Source organism: Camelus dromedarius, chromosome 6, assembly GCF_036321535.1.
Source record: "Camelus dromedarius isolate mCamDro1 chromosome 6, mCamDro1.pat, whole genome shotgun sequence".
In the NCBI taxonomy this organism is placed as follows: domain Eukaryota; kingdom Metazoa; phylum Chordata; class Mammalia; order Artiodactyla; family Camelidae; genus Camelus; species Camelus dromedarius.
Window position 1 is genome coordinate 30,748,451 of NC_087441.1, and position 21,441 is coordinate 30,769,891.

The following is a 21,441-nucleotide window of genomic DNA, read 5'->3' on the forward strand; positions in this document are numbered from 1 at the left end:
GTTCCTAGCAGGTAAACTTCCTGAAGAGTCTAGTCTCCCACAGAGAAATGTGATCATTTTACCTGAAACCTTCTTCTTAGAGTTTTGTGTTTTCTGAAAGTTTTAGACACTGTTCTTTGAAAATAAAGTATATTTTATTTTCAAGTGTAAGTTGACTACCTGGAACAAATACAGAGCCCTCACTCAGGGATTATAAGAAATTTTATTCCTGCAGAATGTAGATGAAAAAGTTTTCTATTTTGTCAGGACAATGAAAGGGACATTTTAAGGAGAGTAAATCTGTTGTATTCCTGTTGGAATAGAATCCTGTGAAGTTGCAAGTTCTGTCCTGTTGTATTGGAGTTTGGGGGACGAACTCCATTACATTACATTACATTACTTTTTCTGATTTGACACTTTATAAATAGTGTGTCTCATTCCATCATTTAAAAAACAAACTGCATAATGTAGGGGGTGAACTCCAGTAGAAGGCATTATCTTAAGAAATAATAGAAGGTAGAAATTTGAAGAAATAATAATAGAGCATGCCAAAAAGCGAGGGCACCTATGTCAACCTTACCAAAATAATGAAATCTCTTGGGGAATTCTCAACATTAAGAACAATTTATTTATTTATTTATTTTTTGAACATTGTTTAAAGTTGTTTCAAATTCCATGATTTTTTTTTCCTTTTTGTTCTACCTTTGAAAAAACAATATTGCTATAATGTTTGAAATTCTTTATTTTTGCTTGCCTTTATTGAGTTCACCAAGAATTTACAGGTATGAAATCCCTCTATTAGGTGCTAGGAAGAAAAAGAAGTTTCTGCTCTTGAGAAGACTGTATTAGGGCTGGGAAGACACACAGATAGGTCTGGTAGACCTGGTACACAAGACAGAATGATAGAAGTGCTGTGGACATGCAGAGCAGGAAACACAAATAGATGGTTGTCAGATGTTGTCATAAATACATTCAGCTCTGTGCTGAATGCTCCCAACATTGTTCTAGATTTTTGAATTAACAAGATGGATCAAGTACAAATTTTTTGTGGAGTTTGTCAATCAAGTGAACAAATAAATTAGATTTGGTAAGTGGCAAGTGCTGTGAAGGCAATAACAAAGAATGACATGTTAGAAAGCATCTTGGAAGGAACTACTTTAGTTAAGAGACCAAAAAGTGCTTTGCCAATAGATGGTTTTTGAACTGAGACCTGAGTGATAAAAATAAGCCAGCTGAGGAGAGAGCATTCCAAATGGAGGAAAATCCACTGTTAAAACACTGAGACAGACATAGGCTTGAATTTTTGAAAGGCAGAGAGAAGCCCACTGTCTCTGAAGCAAATTGAGTAAGAGAAGAACAGCGTAGGTGTTAATGTGAGAGAAGAAGGCAGGGACCAGATTATGCTGAAGCTGATAGGTTAGAGTTAGGAGTTGGGATTTAATCCTCACTGCAGTGTGGAGATGGGAAAAGATTAATTGTGTGTTTTGAAAAAAATGTAGCTGCCTGTAGCAAACTATCGTAGAGCTGCTAGTGTGGATGGAATTCATGAAACCTGTTAGGAGCCTTTTCTTCTTGTCTTCCTGAGAGATGAGGAGTTTGATAAACTAGTGAAGGTGAAGACACGTTGGGTGGATTGAGGAGAACGTTTGAAGGTAGAGGCAATAGTGTGCTAATGGATTACAAGAGAAAAGGGAGGGAAAGGGAAAAAATCAAACTGATTCCTAGGTTTTCAGTTGTAGGAACTTGTTATATTGTGTTGCCACCTAATCAGATGAAGAAAAATGGGGTGGGGAGAAGCAGTTTTGATAAAAGGAAATGAGAAGCTGAAAAGTATTATGAAAAACAAGTCAAGACATTGCCTTCCACATAAAGGTGACAGCAACATAAATGCTTAGAGATACTAATTTTGCAACAAAGAAAAATATCATCCCAAATGGACTGGGACCCAAATCATGATTTCAACTGTCACTATTCTCTCTATCCAGTGGTCCTGATTACGGCTTCTTAAGCTGGCTGGGCATGAAACTCTATTACTGTACAGTGTCTTTATTTTTTTCCACATCAACAGTTTCTGGCATGTTCTTTGTTGCTACTAGGAAAATCTCACTCAATGCCAAGAACTAACTGTTTTGCACAGTGTGTTGGTGCTTTGGTAGATTTTGGTAGCTTTTCAAAATGGTCTTCAGAACACACAAAAATGCTTTTCTTATTAAGATGGACTGTTATGTAGCCTCTGGACTTGGACTGGAACTGTACCATTGGCTTTCCTGGGTTTGTACTTCTCAGGATCTGTAATCACATGAGCCAGTTCCTTCTAAAACATTTCTTTCTTTCTTTGTGTGTGTGTGTGTGTGTGTGTGTGTGTGTGTATCCTATTTCTGTTTTTCTGATGAACCTTGATTAATACACCTTTGATATTTATACTGGTGTGAAAAAATATGCAGCATTTTCTATTCTCCAGACATCCAACATCCCAGTAAAGACTTTTGTTTCACAGAGTACATCTTTATACCATGCAGTGACTGAATGAGTGAAGTGGATTCAATTTTAATAAGTGTAAGATAATGTTCTCATTGTAGCATGAAGTTAAAAAGAATTATGCATATTAAAATCTAGTGCTTCTTCACATGTAGTCCAGAGACCACTGTGGGTCCCCAAGACAATTTCAGGGGAACTGTAAGGTCAACACTACTGTCATAACAACACTAAGCTACTCTTTTTCCTCCCCCCGCCCCCCCATTTTCTCATAGGTGTATGGTAGAATTTCTCAGAGGTTACATCATGTGTGATATTACCACAGATTGAATGAAGAAGTGAAAATGAGAATCTAGGTATCTTCTATTAAGTCATACACTAAAGATATTTGCAGAAATGCACAATGATGACTCCCTTCATACTATTTTTTGAAAACATAGTAATTTTTCATAAAAAATATTTTGTTTGGGTTAGCATATAATGGATTTATTATTATTATTATTAACTGAATTAGTAAATGTTTTTGAAATTTCTTAGTTTGAATTAGTAATATGGTCAATATTGATAGAACTTACAGAAACAAAGGCCCTTTGATGGTCTTAATATTTTTTAAGAGTGGAAAAGGGGTCCTAAGACTAATATGTTTGAGAACCATTGCTCTAATAGAAGGTTTTGTATCTACATAAGAATGGCTCTGACAAATATGTTAAGTGTATACTTCCAAACTTTATACTGTTCCATCAAATGATTGTTTGAAAGCAGCATAAATCAGTCTACTTGTTTGCTTTATTTTTGTTGTTTTCTGATAATTTATCCCACGTATAAGTAGAGTTGGTACTGCCTCAACAGTTACATGCTGTTATATTCTAAGAACTAGTCTCTTGTCTCCTTCTCATTCATTTAGTCATTCAACTAACCAACCAACCAGGTGTTCCTTGAGTTTCTGCTATATACAAGGTCCTTGTCAGATGCTGCGTCAGCTTGCTGCCTAACTGCTCTGAATCTGCCCTCCCTTACCTGCTCTGTGATAGTGGAGCTTGACCCTTTGAGCCTTTCTCCTTTGTAACTAGCACAGTGTTAAGCTTTGTCGATAGAGGATACTGAAGGGGCATTTTAGTGGGAAGGAGATTTCACTCCTGATTGAATTACGTTTCTATTTTAGTTTCTTCTTCCGGGTCCTACATAGCTGGTTTCCCAGTGCGTGTAGTTCCTCAGTGAGCTTGCAGCCCCACCCCTGCCTGATGACTACGTTGCTGTGACCCTGCCAGCACTCACACAGCTCACCCCAAACCCTGCTGCATGTGACTGTTTCCTGCTTGCCAGACAGATGTGGACCAGCTCTGGCCTGAGCAAACCCAGCAAACGTCTTCACCAACCAGTGGGCTGTAACCACACCTTCTAAGGGGATCTGATTCTTCGCAACCTCCCTTTCCTTTCCACATTTTTTTCTTCCTTGGGTATTGTGGTTATTCTTTAGGACTCTCTTTATAACTTTGAAGTCTCTACCCTCTTGTAGTTAATAATTATTTCTCTTATGCTTTTACTGTTACATTTACTGTGTGAATTCTCTCTCCTCATTTTGACTGGACTCTGCATGAATCAGGTGCTTTCTAAGAGAACATTATCATTCCTCTGAGGGAGATAAATGGTCCCTATATAAATTATTTAAAAACTGTACAAAAGCAGTATATAATTAAGGGCTAGAACCAGAAAGGCAGAGGTTGTGTACTGAAGGCAGGAAAGCTCAGGGTCGGCTGCTGCTGAGGAAGAATAGTGGGTAAAAATTGACTAGGGGCTGAGATGAGGGGAGGCTTTCTTAGAAGAGCACGAGCCCATGCTGGAGGAGAAAACTAGCATGGTATGTGGACAAAATAGTAAGCACTCTGTCAGGTTGGGCAAGCTGGTTTGTGAAGAGAAGTGGTGGGAGGAAATGTGGCCGCAGTGTTTTGGGGCAAGATCGTGGAGAGTGGTCAGTACTAGGCAGAAGAGTGGAAATTTCTCTCAGTTCACTTTATAAGGCACATTCAGTGGATTTTTGAATAAGAACTGAATTAGTAAAATATTGTTAGTGTATAAAAGGAGATATATATATATATAGAGAGAGAGAGAGAGAGAGATTTATATATATAGATATATATATTTATATATATATATAAAAATAAAGGAGTTTCAGGATGAAGTATAGAAACCTATTTATCACTCATTGTTTTCTTTGCAGTTAATCCTATTTTCTGTGTTACTGCGTTTTTCCTAGAAGTATAGTTTAAAGATAAAATTTTCATTAATACATAAAATCCATAGGGCATTATTTGTTTATCTAGATAATAGATTGTGGTGTTTATGAATATGGGACTTGCTTTCTTTGGCTGTTCTTTTAAAGGAAAACTGCTATTTAGTCTAAGTACTCGCTGCCTCTTTTCTTTTTTAATGAATTGAAACACAGAAGAAGTTCCTGATTTTTGTATTGTGTTATTTTGAAAGCCAAGATGCTGTTAATCTGTAGGATGCAAATAGGATTTATTTTTAAAAGGCAAAAAAACCTGTGTTTATGTCTTAAGTATTAATCATTATTCATTTGATGTTTCTCATGTAAGATAGCATTCATGTAGTTTTTCTTTTTTTTTTAAGTACAAATCTAATGCATGTTCATTGTAGAACATTCAGTGAATGTATATAAACAAAAAAAGAAGACAGAAGTACAGGTTCCCCACTGGTAATACAGTTAACATTTTGCTTTGTATTTTTTGTTTTTTTTCCGATCATACATACATGTACATATATGAATACACCCACACACTTACACAAGTGCATTTATTTAATACAAATATATGTATTTTTTCATAAATGAATATACTGTTTTGTAACCTGTTTATTTTACTTAATACACTGAATCTTCCATTAAATGGTTTTCTTGGTATCATTTTTAATGACTGCATAATTATTAATCAAATTGATTTACCATAGTTTTATAAACTGCCTATTATTGGGCATTTAGCATATTTTTAATTTAAAAAATTTTAAACAATGTAATGGTGAGATGGACATCATTTTTAGGCTGCATCTTTGTACATATGCATGATTATTTAGTGTGCATTTCTAGATTTGGAATTCCAGACCAGACGACATATACCTCTTTTAAGGTTTTTGATTCTCATTGTTAAATTGCTGTCCAGAATGGTTATACTTTTAAAATTATAATTATAGGCATATATATTTTTCTCCCCGTCTTAAATGGTATATGTGAGAACTCTGTTGCTCAAGAGACTGCAAGGAATATCTGTAAGGCCACACTTAAGAAGTTCTCATAATTAAAAATTAGTACATTATATGTGTGTGCACACAGATGTTTCATTATTAAGCCTTGAGATAGCTAACTCACAACTGAATAGAAGTAAACTCATTAGAAATCTGAGCGATTAGTTAGCTGATGGTAAAACAATAGTGAACAAGCTTAAATTATAATATAAAGAATGAGGGAAGTGCATATTGTAGTCTTACCTGACTCTAAGGGTTGGCAGCCAGTTCTGGGAGACTGTGGAAGTATTTTTAGAAGTTGATAAGAATAGTTTAGTGTTCTCTCTGTTTGGGATGATGGAGGAGAATACTGAGTCAAACAGGCAGCTACCTCCTTGGTGCCTACGGGGTAAACTACCACTATATGAAGTCCATTGGCAGAAGGATTTAGATGGCTTTTTGATACTAGTGCTTGCTTCTTCCTTTCTGGAACTGTGAAATAAATGCATATTATTCCATAGCACCCAGAAAATGTAGCAATAGTCAGCTTGCATTGAAAGAAGCCCATTTAGAAGAAACATCTTATAGAAATGAATGAGTACTTTTAAAAATGTATTTAACTTGCCTTAAGTGCCTGTGAAATGCTGAAATAGTTTGGACAAGCTTTTTTGTTGTGACTTTTGTCTTTCTAGTGATCAAATGGATTTAATTCCTACAAATTAATAAACTTTGCTTATCCCATTTCCTTAATAAGAAAATTATTGTAGCTTAAAAGTGCAATGGGCTGAAAATTGCTAGATGGTCTTAATGGTAAATATCATACTATATAATTAAAATGTGAGAGAAAATATTTTATTTCAAAGTTTATTTTATGAAGGAAGAAAATAATCTATTTGAAAGCCTCTAAGACATTTAGGCAACACTACTTTAAAATTGACAATCAGAAGCCATAGTTGATGCAGACTTGTAAAAATAATTTAAATCCACTCCAGTCATAATGTATCACTGAAAAAACTGTGATAGCCATGGAGAAATAGGTCACTAGGTTTGTGAAGAAGCTGAGGCCCAATAACACTAAGTAACTAATCCAAGATCTCACGCCTGTTCCTACTTAAAAGCCATAATTGATCTGTTTTGCTGTGGTGAATCTGAAAGATACCTCTGCAATTCAGCCATGGACTTCAGAATGTGAGCACAACCAAGAATAGAAACATCCTGTGTCTATAAATTGGGTAGGATCCAGGATATCCTATTTTTAAAAAAGACACAGTTTCTTCAAAATGTACATGGCCAATTTATCCTACTAATGTGCAATCTGTGAGAAAAGAAAAGAAAGGAGAGAAGAAAAGTAAAGGAACAGAAAAGGGAGGGGAGGAGATGAGAGGAGAAGGAAAACAAAGAAAAGAAAAAGAGAAGAGAAGAAAAGGAATAGAAGAAAAGAAGAGAATTTCAGGTTACAACAGAAGATGAGAACTGGGAAATATGAAGGGAAAGTTGTAGCAATAGCAGTCACTGTAATAAGCTAATGCTGTAATTGGCTTGAAAACTCATAGTTTTATCACATGGAATCTTCACCAAGGCTCCTTCTGCACCACAGAGTACCACTGACTGGGAATTGGTCAGATTTGAAATTTTGATTTTCTAGGTGGTTGAAGCCCTCTTATCTGACATGATTTGAACTTTTTGTTGGGTTAATTGAACTAGTTAGACAGGTAGTCTGTAAGTGTATAGTGTGTCATGGAAAGTTAGTATGTTTTAAGGAGGAGACAGCAGGTTGATTAATTCTTCAAGTTGGTCAGAAGGAGAGCTCCAAGTGTAACCAACCCTTGCAGCACTGGGTTCTGTAACACTACGTCTAATACATTTTGGTTAAAATTACACTCCAGGGAAAAATATTTTACAATAAAATTTGTGTTCTACCTTAAGTGTGATAAATGATATCCATTTATCATACTTTTTATTTACTTAAAATGTAATAAATATTTACATTTTTGTGATATATGTCTTTGTCAAAATCCACAATGACCTGAGAAAAACTGGTTGTTTTTCTGGAGAGGTCCTTGGACTAGTATCAGCAGCTAATGTTCAAGTCCCATTTTTATACTTAGCACAATATGACCTTTGCCGACCATGCAAAGATTGTGTGTTTGAAGGTGGAACTGTGAGGTGCTGTGAGCTATGCCTCCTCATCACTGATTACCAATGAACATTTATTAATAAACCAAAGGTAATGGCATAGATTAGTGGTTTTCAACCCAGGCTTCTTATAGCTTTTGAAGAGTATCGATACCATTGCAGAACTAGGGGAAATAGCAACGATGATCAGCTGACAGCTTAGTGGATGAGGCTCCAGGTAGGTGAATCTACTACTTGTCAGATTCTCAGCTCTAGAAAATTTGGCATTTTAAGCTTCAGTCCTCATACTCATACTGCAGAGTATCCTTATTCCCTGAACAAGTCCAGAGTTGTTAGCATATTACAAAAGGTCACACAGCTCGCAGAAATGATGATCTTGGGATCTGAAAGCAGAAATGATTCCAGTGCCCACACTCTTAGCCCTTCTCTGCATTAGCATTATGAATGGGGAAAAGGGAAATGAACTCCTTTGTAAACCAGGCCAATAACATATTTGTTTTGTTCATTTATCTTTTTGTTTGTTTGATAACAGACCTCTGTTGAGTGAGATTAGAGATTTTTTAGAGTGGGATCTGGATTTGAACCTGGCTCTACATGATCTGTTTGACTTTAAGTTACTAATTGTGCCTCAGTTTCCTAATTTATAAAATAGGATTAATAGCAGGTTGTGAAGGGTAAATGAGTTTGTACATGTCATGCACTCTAAACGATGTTTGTTATCCACTATGAATTCAATTCACCTACTGACTTGTTTGATATCTTTTTATAGCTTTGTTCTGGAAGACATAATTTAGTACTCAGAATAGATTGGTATCGTTTTTAGTATTCTTTCTATTATTGTATCTTCCCTTTTGCTTGTATATCTACTTAGCTTTATTTTATGTAATGTCATTTCAGGTTCCTATATGATAGTGGACTCTTCAGATCATGACCCTGGAGAAAAAGCCAGACTTCAGCTGCCTACAATGAAGGAGAATGACACTCACTGTATTGACTTCAGTTACCTGTTATACAGCCAGAAAGGGTTGAATCCTGGCACCTTAAACATATTAGTTAGGGTGAATAAAGGACCTCTTGCCAATCCGATTTGGAATGTGACTGGATTCACCGGTAGAGATTGGCTTCGGGCTGAGCTAGCAGTGAGCACCTTTTGGCCCAATGAATATCAGGTAATCATCTGTTCTTTTCTGGTTTATGCTTTGATGTGATCGGCTCTCATCGATTGTCATTGTGCATGTGATACTTAGAGGTAATCTAGCCCCATAGGAATGAGAGGTCGTCTCTTCAGTCAGTCCTCTTCTACTGCTGTTCTTGAGGAAATGTTCAAATACACTGGCACAGAATGTTTAAAGTGAGAAAATATTTCAACCTATGGTAAAAAAGTTGTTTAGGTACAAAATTTGTTGGTTGTTTGGCAAAGAGCTGCTTTTGTGATAGATATATTTCTATGTCTCTGTTCAGGAAGAAGTAGTCTTTTTTGAGTTGAGTGTAACATTCCCATGGGCTTGGTTTACTGACTACTTGAAAATAACATTTGGAAAATAAACATGAAATAGTGTTTCATGGAATTTGTTACATAAGGAGGAGGCATTTTCAGTAATTTAAAAAATATTTTTGTAAATCACTTGAAGTATAAAAATAAGCAAATGAAACCAAGATTAGATAGGTGGACCATTTTGGCTTCAAGATAGTACTAAAGAATTTCAGTGAGATTTTCGAGTCTTCATTCTAGCAGCTAAGTGACTGCTTCATTCTATTGCACTGTCACTTAACTGCCCTAATTACTGATATTACTCATAAGCCTCCCTGTGCGTGGCCTGTCATGGTTTCTTCAGCCCCAGCTATAAAACATATGCAAACAAACCAAAAAAGTTGTCCATATGTCTTTGAATTTTTTTTCTCCCAGAAATGCTTGATTTAATTATGATTAAACTAGGCAATGAATAGTGTCAATACCTACATTGTGGTTTGTGTGACTCAGTTTATGTGGGTTAACAAAAAAAGTCCATTTACCAGTTTGGAGAGTTGTTCATTAATCTTCACTGAGGTTCAGTATCTAGTAACAGAAGGTTACCTCTTCTGAAAGTTCACTTTTGTGTTAGATCTTGAGATTTAAACTTTTAAAAGACTTGCCTATTTGTAGCTTATTAGAGAACCTAATGAGAATGAGTTATGTAAAAGTATATATTTTTATAATTGTCACTGAGTAATTTATAAGCTAAGAACAGTTTTATTTTTGCTTTTTAAAAAAGTATGTTAGGCTGATTTTCATTCCTGGGGATGAGGGAGAGGAAATCAGTGCACTCTTTTAATTGCTTTATTTTGAGTTGATTTTTTATTTTATTAAAAGTTTCTTACTTCATAGATGTGGTCCCACCGGTAAGGTTCTCCGCTCAGGGTTATGTGTCTATGGAGATTTCAATGGATTTTCATTAGGGACTAGTTGTTTCCATTATTTTTGAACAGAAGGGTGTTTCGCTTCATCTTAGATAGCCATCTGCTTCCTTCAGAGTCCACAGCTCTGGGAGGGCTGTGTATGTAGTAGGTGAGTGGGTGGAGGTGTGTGAAACTAATGCTAAAGCACTGAAGCAAGATTAATGGGCTCATCTCTGACAACAGTGTGATGGCTGTCGTCGCTGGGTCACCCTCACAACACATTGCTATTATAATGATTTCCCTAGAATCTTTTATTGGAGTTTAACATAACACTAAAAAGGAAAAGCTCTAATTCAGCAAAATAAAACTATCAATGAATTCAGTCTCCTTAAGATAAATTAAAGCACAGGTAACAAATCTAGCAAAATTGTTAAAAATTTGGGTTCTGGAGTCAGGTCGCATACATTCAGTGCTGTTTGTTGTTTGCTACCTGTGTAGATAGTACATTAAAGAATCAAATTGCTGTAGCTTTGAGAAAAAAAAACCCATAGAAATAGATATTGATAAATCCTATACATAATATATCTATGGTATCAAACTGCTGTTCCTTTTTAACTAAGAAATGGCATACATATAATTACTTTCTTCCTATTTTTTGGTAAGATCTATATTTGAATCATTGATATTAATAACATTTTCTTATGGCACAGATTTCTGCAATGTTAATTTTAATGTTGGGTTAGAGTACCAAGAACTTGATGAATGCTGCTTTGTTCAGTCTCATTTTGCATGACAAAGCTGCCTAGGTTACATGCACCTGCGGTATTTTTAAGCAAACAGTGCAAAAAGTACTTGTGCAAGTTTTAACCTGGCCAGTGAGATCTTTTCAGAAATCTCTTATAAGAGAAAATGACTGCTAAATACACAGAACCTGTGAGTAAATATCTCTTTGTTGCAGATTGAAATTTGAGCAATAGACCATTTCTTAAGTGATTACTTTGCTTCCACATCTTTTTCCTTAACCTGCAAAACTTAAGTCAATGAGAGCAAACAACAGAGAAGAATATTTTTTTCTTTATGTACTTAAATGCTCAATAAATTACTTAATTGTTGTTTTCAGCGATTTTGTTATTTAGATACCTAGTGGTACCTGTATATCAGTTATTAGAAACAACCATATTCATGCAGCAGTTTTGCTATTAGGAAATAGCATGAAAAACTTTTGACTGTTGCTTAATGCAGAATCTTTATGGATTTTTAAAAATTAAAATATAGCCATTGCAGTGTGCCTTGTCAGAAGCCTACTCTTTCATCCTTAAAGAAACCATGCATCTTTTTTATTTTCCCAGACTCTAGATTAAGAAGAGTTATGATATGCACAGAAATTGTTCTCCTTAGTTCCAGAGTTTACTCAGCTTCCCTTCTCCAGAGAATTACTCTCCAGACTTCTTCTTTGACACTTTTTTTAGCTTTCTCGTTTTTCTGACTCTCCTTTCTTTTGTATTTCCAGTGAAGACTCCTATCCTGTCTTTGCTTGAGCCGTTCCTTATCTGACCACCCCTCTGAGACACCTCCTTCTCTTCCAGCTTTAACAGTAACACCAGAAAGAGTCAAAAAGAAAGTAGCCCGCGAGTTCTACTACCTTTTATTAGGATAGGATCACTTCTGTATGAAAATTGTGATCATGGAAGTGAAAACAAATACTTTTTCCCAGCTAGCTCTTCTCTTTTCTATGTTTCTGTTGAACAGAAATCTGAAGAACATACAGCATATCTTTGGTGTGATTTTCCCTTCCCAGAGGTTTCATCTCACCAGATGGCCAAGCATTAGATTGATGTGGTAATTTAATCAAATTTGCTATGGACTATACAGTAATGAGGGGATACCAGTTTTTAACCCCAAGAAACTTAACCTCTGATTTGAAAAATTAAAAAAAAAAAAACAAAAAAACCCTATGAAATTGTGAAATAAAAGCAAAAACGATTCTCTAAGTAGTGAATTTTGACTACCTGGCAGATCAGGATAAGAGCCCATGGACTCGGGGGCCAGTCCTTCCTGGTTGAATATTAACTCTACTATTTCGCAGAAGTGCAGCCTTAGGAATGAATATCCTTAATCTCTTTGACTGTAGTTTCCTCGTTTTTCAAATCCTGCCTACCTCATTGGATTGTTATAAGTGAGTTAATTACATGTAAAGTGTTTAGAAAAATGTCTGACACATAGTAGGCATTTAACATAAAGTTAGGTTAACATTATGATGAGTAAATTAAAAATCTGTGACTTATTGGATTTAATAAGTGCTCAGCATTTTCTTCTGCTGTGAAAGCATACCATTCTTTTTTTTTTTTTTAAGACTTTATTTTCTTTAGAGCAGTTTTAGGTTCACAGCTAAATTGAGAAGAAAGTACAGAGGTTTCCCCAATACCCCAGATCCCCACACATGCACAGCCTCACCCATTATCAACATCCCCAGCAGAGAAGTGCATTTGTTACAATAGATGAACTTATATTGACACACCATAATCACTCAAAGTTCATAGTTAATTTTAGGGTTCATTCTTGGTGTTGTACATTGTACGAGTTTAGACAAATATGACATTTATCCATCACTATAGTGTCATATTACAGTGTCATACACTGCCCTAAAAATCCTCTGTGTTCCACCTATTCATTCCTCCTCCTCCATGCTCTCTTCTTTTCAGGTTTTTTATTTATTAAAATGTCTAATTTTTTGACACCTTATTAGCATGAGGTCACACCATGCTAACATCTGGGGATATATAGGTGAATATATAAACCTTACTGTCTAGCTTCGCACTATGGGAGATAAAAATGTAAATCAGATGTGGGATCTACCTTTAAGGAGCCTATCCAGATAGGAATGTGAGATATATACATAGATAAAACTTGAAACAACATAGCAGTTGTTAAACAAATGACTTAAGAGAGATCTATATAAAATGTAGTGGGGAAAATGAAAACAAAAGATTTGTTTCCCAAGTAATTTGAGGCAGAAATGGGATGATAATTTTTGCCTCTTGATTTTCTATTCCTAGATTAGTATGCTTTCCACTCATCTTTTTTGTTAAGCCACATTTGGAACCAACATTTTCCATAGTGAAACAGAACAAGCAAATGTAAATTTTATTTATGACATAAGCATCAAAGTGAATATATAAGGAACTCTTTCTTACCTGTGTCTTCAGAACAATAGATGGCTTTTCAGCTTAGTGTACTAATTATAGAAAGTATCACATTATATGTATTTTTATTTGCCATGGTTACAAGTTGCTAAATCTGTCTATTTTTATAGGCCTTAAGTAAGTAATGTAAATTTTTTTAATTGCTCACTAAACAGAAGTAAAAAGAAAAAAATCAACAACCCAAACCTTATGAGATATTATTTCAGTGTTAAATTTCAACTGACGATCAGCACATCTCTAACAGTGTAATTTTCTCCACTCTAGAAATCTGACCTGTCTTGTATGTGTAAAACTAAATTCTGCTTTGGGATTAAATCCATTAGTTTCTTACTGAACAGTGAGGTTGTTACCAAATGAGGCAGGCAGACATAACTTCCAAAACTATTAGTGGAAACCTAATCTGCTGTTTTCCATTAACTGGGTGCACATCATTAATCACAAAAATGATGCGTGATGAAAACTACAGGGGTTTGGCCAGAAATTGGAAAGTGATAATATAGCAGAATGTGCCTTTTTTTCTTACCCCCCAGTTCACTGAGAAATAAACACTGAAGTTTTGCAACCCATTTTCTTCTTAACATTTTCCACTGTTTTAAAAAGCTGTAAGAACTGGACAAGCATAGGATCTTTTGTTTTTGTCTCCTTTTTAAAGGTTTATGTTAACATGTATTGCGCTGATATTTTGGCAATGGAATGTTTGTTACACTCCAAAGATACTGCTGGCTTTGGATCCAGGAAGATTGGGACTTAAACCAAATGACTGTTTACTTAAATAAAAAGTCTCTAAAAGATTGATCTTGGGGAACAGGAGCTGGAGTAAGAGTATGCTCGTGAACCATCCATGCAAAGAGTGAGGAAGAGAGGATATCACTCCTGTGTCATAGCTCTTGGAATGCTTCCAGTTTATAAGGGTCCTCATTCAACCATGTAGAGCCCAAATGAAGAAAGAGGAGTGGCAGGACTTCTCTTTGCTAGATGTATCAGTCTGCTTGAGCTGCCATAGCGAAATACTACTGTCTGGGTGGCTTAAACAACAGAAAGTTATTTCTCTCTTGGTGTGAAGTACAACGGTCAAAGTGCTGGTATCCTTAGTTCCTGGTGAGAGCTCTCTTCCTGGCTTGCAGATGGCCGCCTTCCTGTATGCTCACATAACGGAGAGAGAGCGCTCCTGTCCCATGCTCTTCTTACCAGGGCACCAGGCCTGTGGGATTCGGGTCCCACCCTTTTGACCTCATCTAACCTTAGTTACCCCCTAAAGACCTTCTCTCCAAATACAGTGACACTGGGGATTAGGACTTCAACATGTGAATTCTTTTTGAGAGGTGTGACAGTTCGGTCCATAGCAGTAGGTATTGTAGCTTATAGCTATAGCTTCTTCATTTATAACCATTGTAAACGACACTGGCTCATTATCGTGTATGACAATTTTGCAGATATTATTAACTTTCTGTTCAGTAGTCCTTCTACTCACTTTTTTTCACATTGGCCAAACTCCCTCCCACATTACTTACTTTCCCAACTTAATTTGTCTGTAAGAATGCCCATGTGATCAGCTCCGGCCAATGAGTTAGGACGGAAAGTCAGCTGGGAGGCTTCTGGGAAAGGTGTTCTTCTCCGATGAAAAAGAGAGATGCATGTTGTTGCAGGAGAGCGTGATGCTTGGCACTACTGCAGTTATTTTATAATTCTGAGGAAGACCGTAACAAATTGAGGGTAACAGAGGAACGTATGGAAGAAGCCAAGGTCCTACTCTCAGACAAAATAATAAAAATAATAATAAAAATAAGAACTATTTTAAAACAACTTTTAGATGAGTATTGCCCCAATACAGCCGAAATCATCCTAATATCCCATGCCATATTTTTGTTGAGCTTTCAAGCAATACCCCCTCTCAACACACTGTTTATGGTTGGCCCATGTGAGACATATGGCAGAACTAAAACCGTACAAATCTGTCTATGAATGAAACAGTTCATATTTTTCAGTCCAGTTGCAGAGAGAAGACAAAGCTTTATACCTGAAAATGTAAATAGGGCTGTAACACAAGAGTTAATGACTGAAGGGAGCAGAAGGAAAGGAAGGAAAGGTCATTTGTTGAGTGTCTTCCACTTGTAAGACACTGAGCTGGATACTTCCTTCTTCATCATCTTTACTTTGTTTTACAATTTGATCAAGAGCTAAGTGGATGTTTCTTATCTCCATACGTGGACTAAGTTGTTGACTATTAAAGGGCCTGAATTATTTTTCTTTTCCTCTCTACTAATTTAATCTTGCTTTAAAAATTTTGGACTTTAGCCATATTAATGACTTCTGAATTTAGTCACAACTAAATAGGCTTATTTTAGTTATGGCAATGGTAACTGCCTAATATGGGTATTTTGGCTCATTTTTAACACTGGCACCATACCTTCTGCTTTGTTAACAAAGCAGCCTTTTGCTGCTGATTTTTACTCTTAATGAGTCCCTATTTGTTTCATTTAAAGGTTTGAAAAAATTTCCATGCTATTATAGTCCTTGTTTTCTTAAAACTTATCATGCGAGGGTGACTTCTCTCTGGTTCCTGACAGTGATTTGCTTTTATTATAAAACACCTGCTTTACTTTTCCTTTGGACTCTGTTCGCATTGATTCGTTGATGAAATTTACAGTGTGTAAACAAATGTAAACAAATGAAGAAAAGAATCCTGTTAACAAAACAATTATTGCAAGTATATGACAGAAGTCTTTTGTTGTTCTACTCAATCATGCCTGATTTCATTTAGCGTAGCAGGAGCTGTCAAGTGTCCCTTCACTAAGTCTATTGAGAAATATTTCCATGAAATGAATTCACTTCCCTTTTAATAGCAGATTAAAAAATAATGAGCAGTAAGGAGAGTTAGGCAGTGTTTGTTCAGTTTATGACTTTGGTTTCTCAGGAGTTTGTTTTTTCCAAAGGGACTGGGGAAGACAGATGCTCCAAAGGGTGAAAGAGATGCCAGTGCTTCGCTGGCTCACTCCCTGGTGTTCAGCCCAGCTTGTTGAATCTGAATTAATGCACTTCTGATTCCTTGTTTTCCATACCTCTGTATCCGTTATTTACATACATTTAATGGGCTGATCTTCAGTACCAAGAGGGAAGAAAAAAAAAGTATCCTACCGGGGCAGGATTCCTAGCCAACCCCCAAAAATACAAGAACCATTTCCTTCTAGTCCATTTAATCTGACAGTGCTGTATCATTTATTAATATAATATTATATCAGTAAGGAAAATACAACAATTTAAAATCAACTCCTTTATTTATTTTCTGTGCTGACTTTGATAGTTAATTGGAATTGGTCTTTTTTAGACGGGTTTTTGAGTTTCTGTACAACTTGAATTTCTCTGTGACCTCTTTGTCCATTTCCAAGTCAAAGACTGATTTTTTCCCTCATTTTAGATTGCAGGTGGTGTATAATAAAACGTTGCCTCTTCAAGGGAAATACAAAACTAAACTGGGTGACGTTATGTTTTTATCTAAAATTTAACTTTTGCTGTGGTGATTTCAGTTTCCATTCTTAGAACATAATGGAAAAAAGAAAAGGTTGTAATTATCTATTTTAGTATATGCTTTTCAATTGAAAGAGTGTGGTAGGGAGGAAATATAAAAGAAATGTCAGACATATTTATAGTGTGTGTCTATTTTACTGTTTCTTTTGAAAATACTGTAGAGAATCTAATTATTCTGTTGTTAGTAATACAAATTGGAGTTTAAAGGAAAACAAACTTTGAACACTGTAAATTAAAACATCCACTTATGTAATCTAGTGGACAATTTATGGTTAATTTTAACAGCCTGATTTTCAAAAGCCTTTTTTAAGCTGTCATTATAACTAGCTGCTACATGTTATTTCTGCATTTAGTTATATAAATAACCATTGCACACACCACTGGAATTCCCTGATGAGATTTAGATCCTTAGTATTCTTTGAATGATCTTTTGAAAAATCATTCTTCTGAGCTTTCTGGAAACAGTAAATCAATTCTCATTTTATGTTTAAAACAATAAGGTATATAGTCATAAATTTATACTGAGGAATGATTCAAATAAGTAATAAAGAATGGAAAATTTCTAGCACCTAGAGATCAAAGATTGGTTTAAACTTAAACATCTTTAGATCTTGGTGTTTTGGAACAACAGCACAAATATAATACTTGGGAACAGATACAGTGATCCTTTGGGTTAATATTCGTTAAAAGATACTTTTGGTTTGGTTGTGAACTTCCAAGGATTATAAAGGAAGGAAGTCAGTTTAGCCCCATAGATATAGGAGTGAATTTCTATTCTGATTTGGCGGGGGGGAATTCTCTTTGTTTCTTTTTCTTTCATATTTTCCTTTTTTCTTATTCACTCCCCCCCCCCCCCACTTCTTTTAGGGAGGGGACTTTTGTAAGCAGATCAGTAAACACATATACAAATAACTATTTTTTGAGTATCTCTATTATGTTAGGTGTTGTGACATGCTGCATGAGAATTAGAAGTAAGTGATCTCATTTTTTTTTATGCTGGTTAGGAATAAAGTTTAGGTATTTTATATATTTGGGTAAAAGTTTTGACATCTTTTGGCCTGTGTTCAATCCCAGGTCCTTTGGTCATCACGTCCTTGTTCATTGAGTGATTATTTTGTGGGACCTTTTGAGTTTCAATCCCTGTAATAAGGGATGATAGCTAGTCTGCTCAGTATACATGTGTTTTATGAGGCCGGAAAGAGGTAATGAAAGCCTCAAAGTAGTCTATTTAAAGCTCTTATATACAAATCAAAGACACCACCTAAAACTAGCAAAGTCAAAAAGAGATAGAATTGAAAAGCTTTGGAATTCTCTCACAGCATATTAGGGAAATGGAATATCCAAGCCTGAAGAAGATAGGGGCCCCCGGAATAGCCTTTATGTCTGAAGGTCATTATGAATGACTCATTAATTTAGCCATTCCACGAGTATTTATCAAGCAACCTAATCTATGCCAACCATTAATCTGGCTGCTGGGGATGTATAGCTCTGAGTAAGTCTCAAGGTTCCTGTTCTCCCAGGAGCTCTACTCTAGCGGTGAGAGTGGGGAAAACAAATAAATAAATGAGCAAAATATCAGAATGCAGTAAGTGCTAAGCAGATAATTTAACTAGAATAATGTGAGAATTAGAATCTTGGAAACCATCTTGCACCAGGTGGTTCACAAGAATTGTTTGAGAAAGTGACTTTCCCCCTGGAGATCTGAATGGCAAAAAGGACCTAGGCACACAGAGATCAGAGAAATGCAGCAGTGACAGAGCAAACAGCTAATCCAAGGGCCTAAATCTGGAAGGGGATTAGCATCATGCAGGGACAGAGAACAAGCATAATGGTCATAGGAGAACTTTTCTAGGATGAGATGGGCAGGTTCTAGTTATATGGAGCTTTGTTATCCAAGGAAAGAGTTTGAATGCTTAGAAGATTTCTATCAAGGAATTTTACTTACTAGTTTTTGGTCTCATCTTGTACATGTTCCGAATTTATAGTCTTTTCTTTAGTCTTTTCGCTGCTTACTCTGTAGTCACAGCTCTGATTGTGTCCCATCTTGATAATGGTTAACAATTCCCTGATGGTTTTCCTTACCTTAAACTCTATTATAAATCATTTACTTGGCAGGGAGGGGGATGCTATTTTGCTGATACTGATCTCAGATTTTGCCAGTGTTTCCTTTAAAGTCAAAAGGATTAGCCTTCATTTGAGGTCCTTCATAATTTAACCTCAGTCAACTGCTTCAACGTCTCTACCATTTTTTTTTTTTCAGACACTCTCTGCTTTAGGCAAAGCACAAACTGCTCTAAGTATTCTTTCAGCAGTTTGGATACTCTGTGTGTGTGTGTGTGTGTGTGTGTGTGTGTGTGTGTGTGTGTGTATGTGTGTCTGTGTGTGTGTGTGTATAAATTTTAATGATATATTTAATCTAATCAAATCAAAACAAATGCCTTTGTTTCTTCCTCTCCCTTACCCAAATTCTGTTGATCCTTTAAGACCCAACTTTATGCCCACTTCTACCATGAAGCCTTTGCTAGCCTCTTCACTTTTTTTCATATCCATATTGCTTACATTGCTGTTTAGACATTTAGCTTGTAATATTTCAGATTGTTTTATGTCATGTGCCCCCAAGTGGATTACAGAACCTCTTTGAAAAGGGCCTGGGTGTCCCATAAAGACAGTGTAATATTTACATGATGCTTTGTATTTTAGAAAGCAGTTTGACAAATAAAAAAAAAATCATCTTCAAAATAGCACTGTAAGGTCACTAGGAAAAACAACTATTTTTATTTTATAGGTAAGGACTGAGGGGAGGATAAGTGACTTGCTTAAGGTCATGCTGCTAGCTAAAATTAAGTCCCCTAAAGGTAAATTCTAGTTCCTCTCTAATATGCCAGGTTGTTTGTTTCTTTGTTGATAATGATATTTTAAGTCTTGGTCTCAAGAGAAAATTTGATTTGCTGATTAAATGTTAACTGATGGGCTTAAGAGTAAGGTTATAGGTATTTCACTTACATACAATATTTCAGAAAATTTTTTCTTCTTATTTGCTAATATTTCTTTTAAAAACATTGACTATTTTTATGGTTTGTCTACCTAAGAATTGATTGGATGAAGAAAGGTGTACATTTAAGGGCCAGCTCAGAACTTTGGTGGACTGGATTTCAATTCGTTTCCACAGCCAAGTGTTGATTGAGTTGTCACTGCATGCTTAACACTAATCTAGACTCTGGGAAAAAAAAGCAAACAAGTATGAAAACAATTTCATACCTTTCTTTATGGAATATAAAGTCCATTAGGAGTTGGTCATGTGTTGACAAGTTTTGGTGGTAGGTGATGGTTAACTGGAGTTATGTTATACAGTTATCTCTAATTTTATGTATGTTTGAAAACGCCATAATAAAACAATGGGAAAAAACAAAAGTGTTCTGCAGGGGGCTAAAACATCCATATTGGTTCTCTTGTATCATTATTTAATTAAATGATCAAAGGAGTGAAGAAAATACTATTAAAGGAGCTCCAAGAAGGAAGCAACACATGAGCTCATGGTCAGACAAAAATGAAGTGGAATCTGGGTATGTAAAGGCAGAAGTAAAAGGAGGGTAGGTTTCTCTATTAACAAAGCATAGATGGAGTCCTCACCTGTCAGAAATGAGAATGATCAGGGGACAGCCACACTGGTCTGGCCCAAGTGGAGGGTTTTGCCATGAGGAGGAGTGACATTACATTGAATTGGTTGGACCTTATTATTAAGAAGCTTCCGAATCCAGGTCATGAGATTTGTTTGTTACTTTTGATTCTTAAACATTTGTGGACCACTCAGAAGAGTCTTATCAGCAGAGCAGCGTGATGACAGTGGTGATGTTTAAAGTCATTCCTTTAAGGCTGAGCTCAGCAGATCAAAGATGGGCCTTAACTCAGCATTTGCTCCTGTCCACACACTGGTGTTCTTCAAGCCCCATCTGTTCAAGCTAGGCTCTGGAAGTTGTGACGTTCAACATTTTTGGATGAAGACCTGTGGGGGGCAAGACATATTTTTGTTATTTAGTTCTCTTTCTGCTAGGTAGAGACTTATTTGTTATAAGAGGTAATCAGGTTTTGGCAGCCAAACTCGCAATAAAGAAATGTCTATTCAAGGATTCTGCCTTTGTCAACAGAATTGCTAAATTTTGTTCATTTAAGCTTATTCTTTCCACTGGGATTGCGAGGGAACTTTCCTTTATTATAAAGGATGAAAGATGTCCAGGTGATGCTCTTCTTCTCCATCTGCCCGTTAAGTCCTTAATCTCTTACACCTGGGTGGCTTCTAATCTTTTATTTGCTTTATGTACCAGGGGTTCCAAGTTGGACAAGTTCTGTTTCTCATATGCCAACAAAGTAAGTTTCCTTGTGCCATAAAAGGGCATGGTACACCCCAAGATCTCCTGGAAAATAAAGTGGGTTGCTGTTCATAAATGGGCCTGCCGGTTTTAATGCAACCCAGTTAGTAAATGGCATTCACTCCCTACACAACCAGGAGTGCCCT

At 36.0% G+C, this 21,441-nt stretch overlaps 1 protein-coding gene across 6 annotated transcripts in view; it reads left to right on the plus strand.

Annotated features, from left to right (window-relative positions):
• PTPRK (protein tyrosine phosphatase receptor type K) overlaps positions 1-21,441 on the plus strand; it is a 510,378-nt gene that overhangs the window by 177,003 nt on the left and 311,934 nt on the right. For all 6 annotated transcript variants that reach the window (XM_064486707.1, XM_010988633.3, XM_010988634.3 and 3 more), the window contains exon 3: positions 8,722-8,993. In XM_064486707.1, coding sequence (XP_064342777.1) covers positions 8,722-8,993 — 272 coding nt within the window. The remainder of the gene's footprint in view (positions 1-8,721; positions 8,994-21,441) is intronic.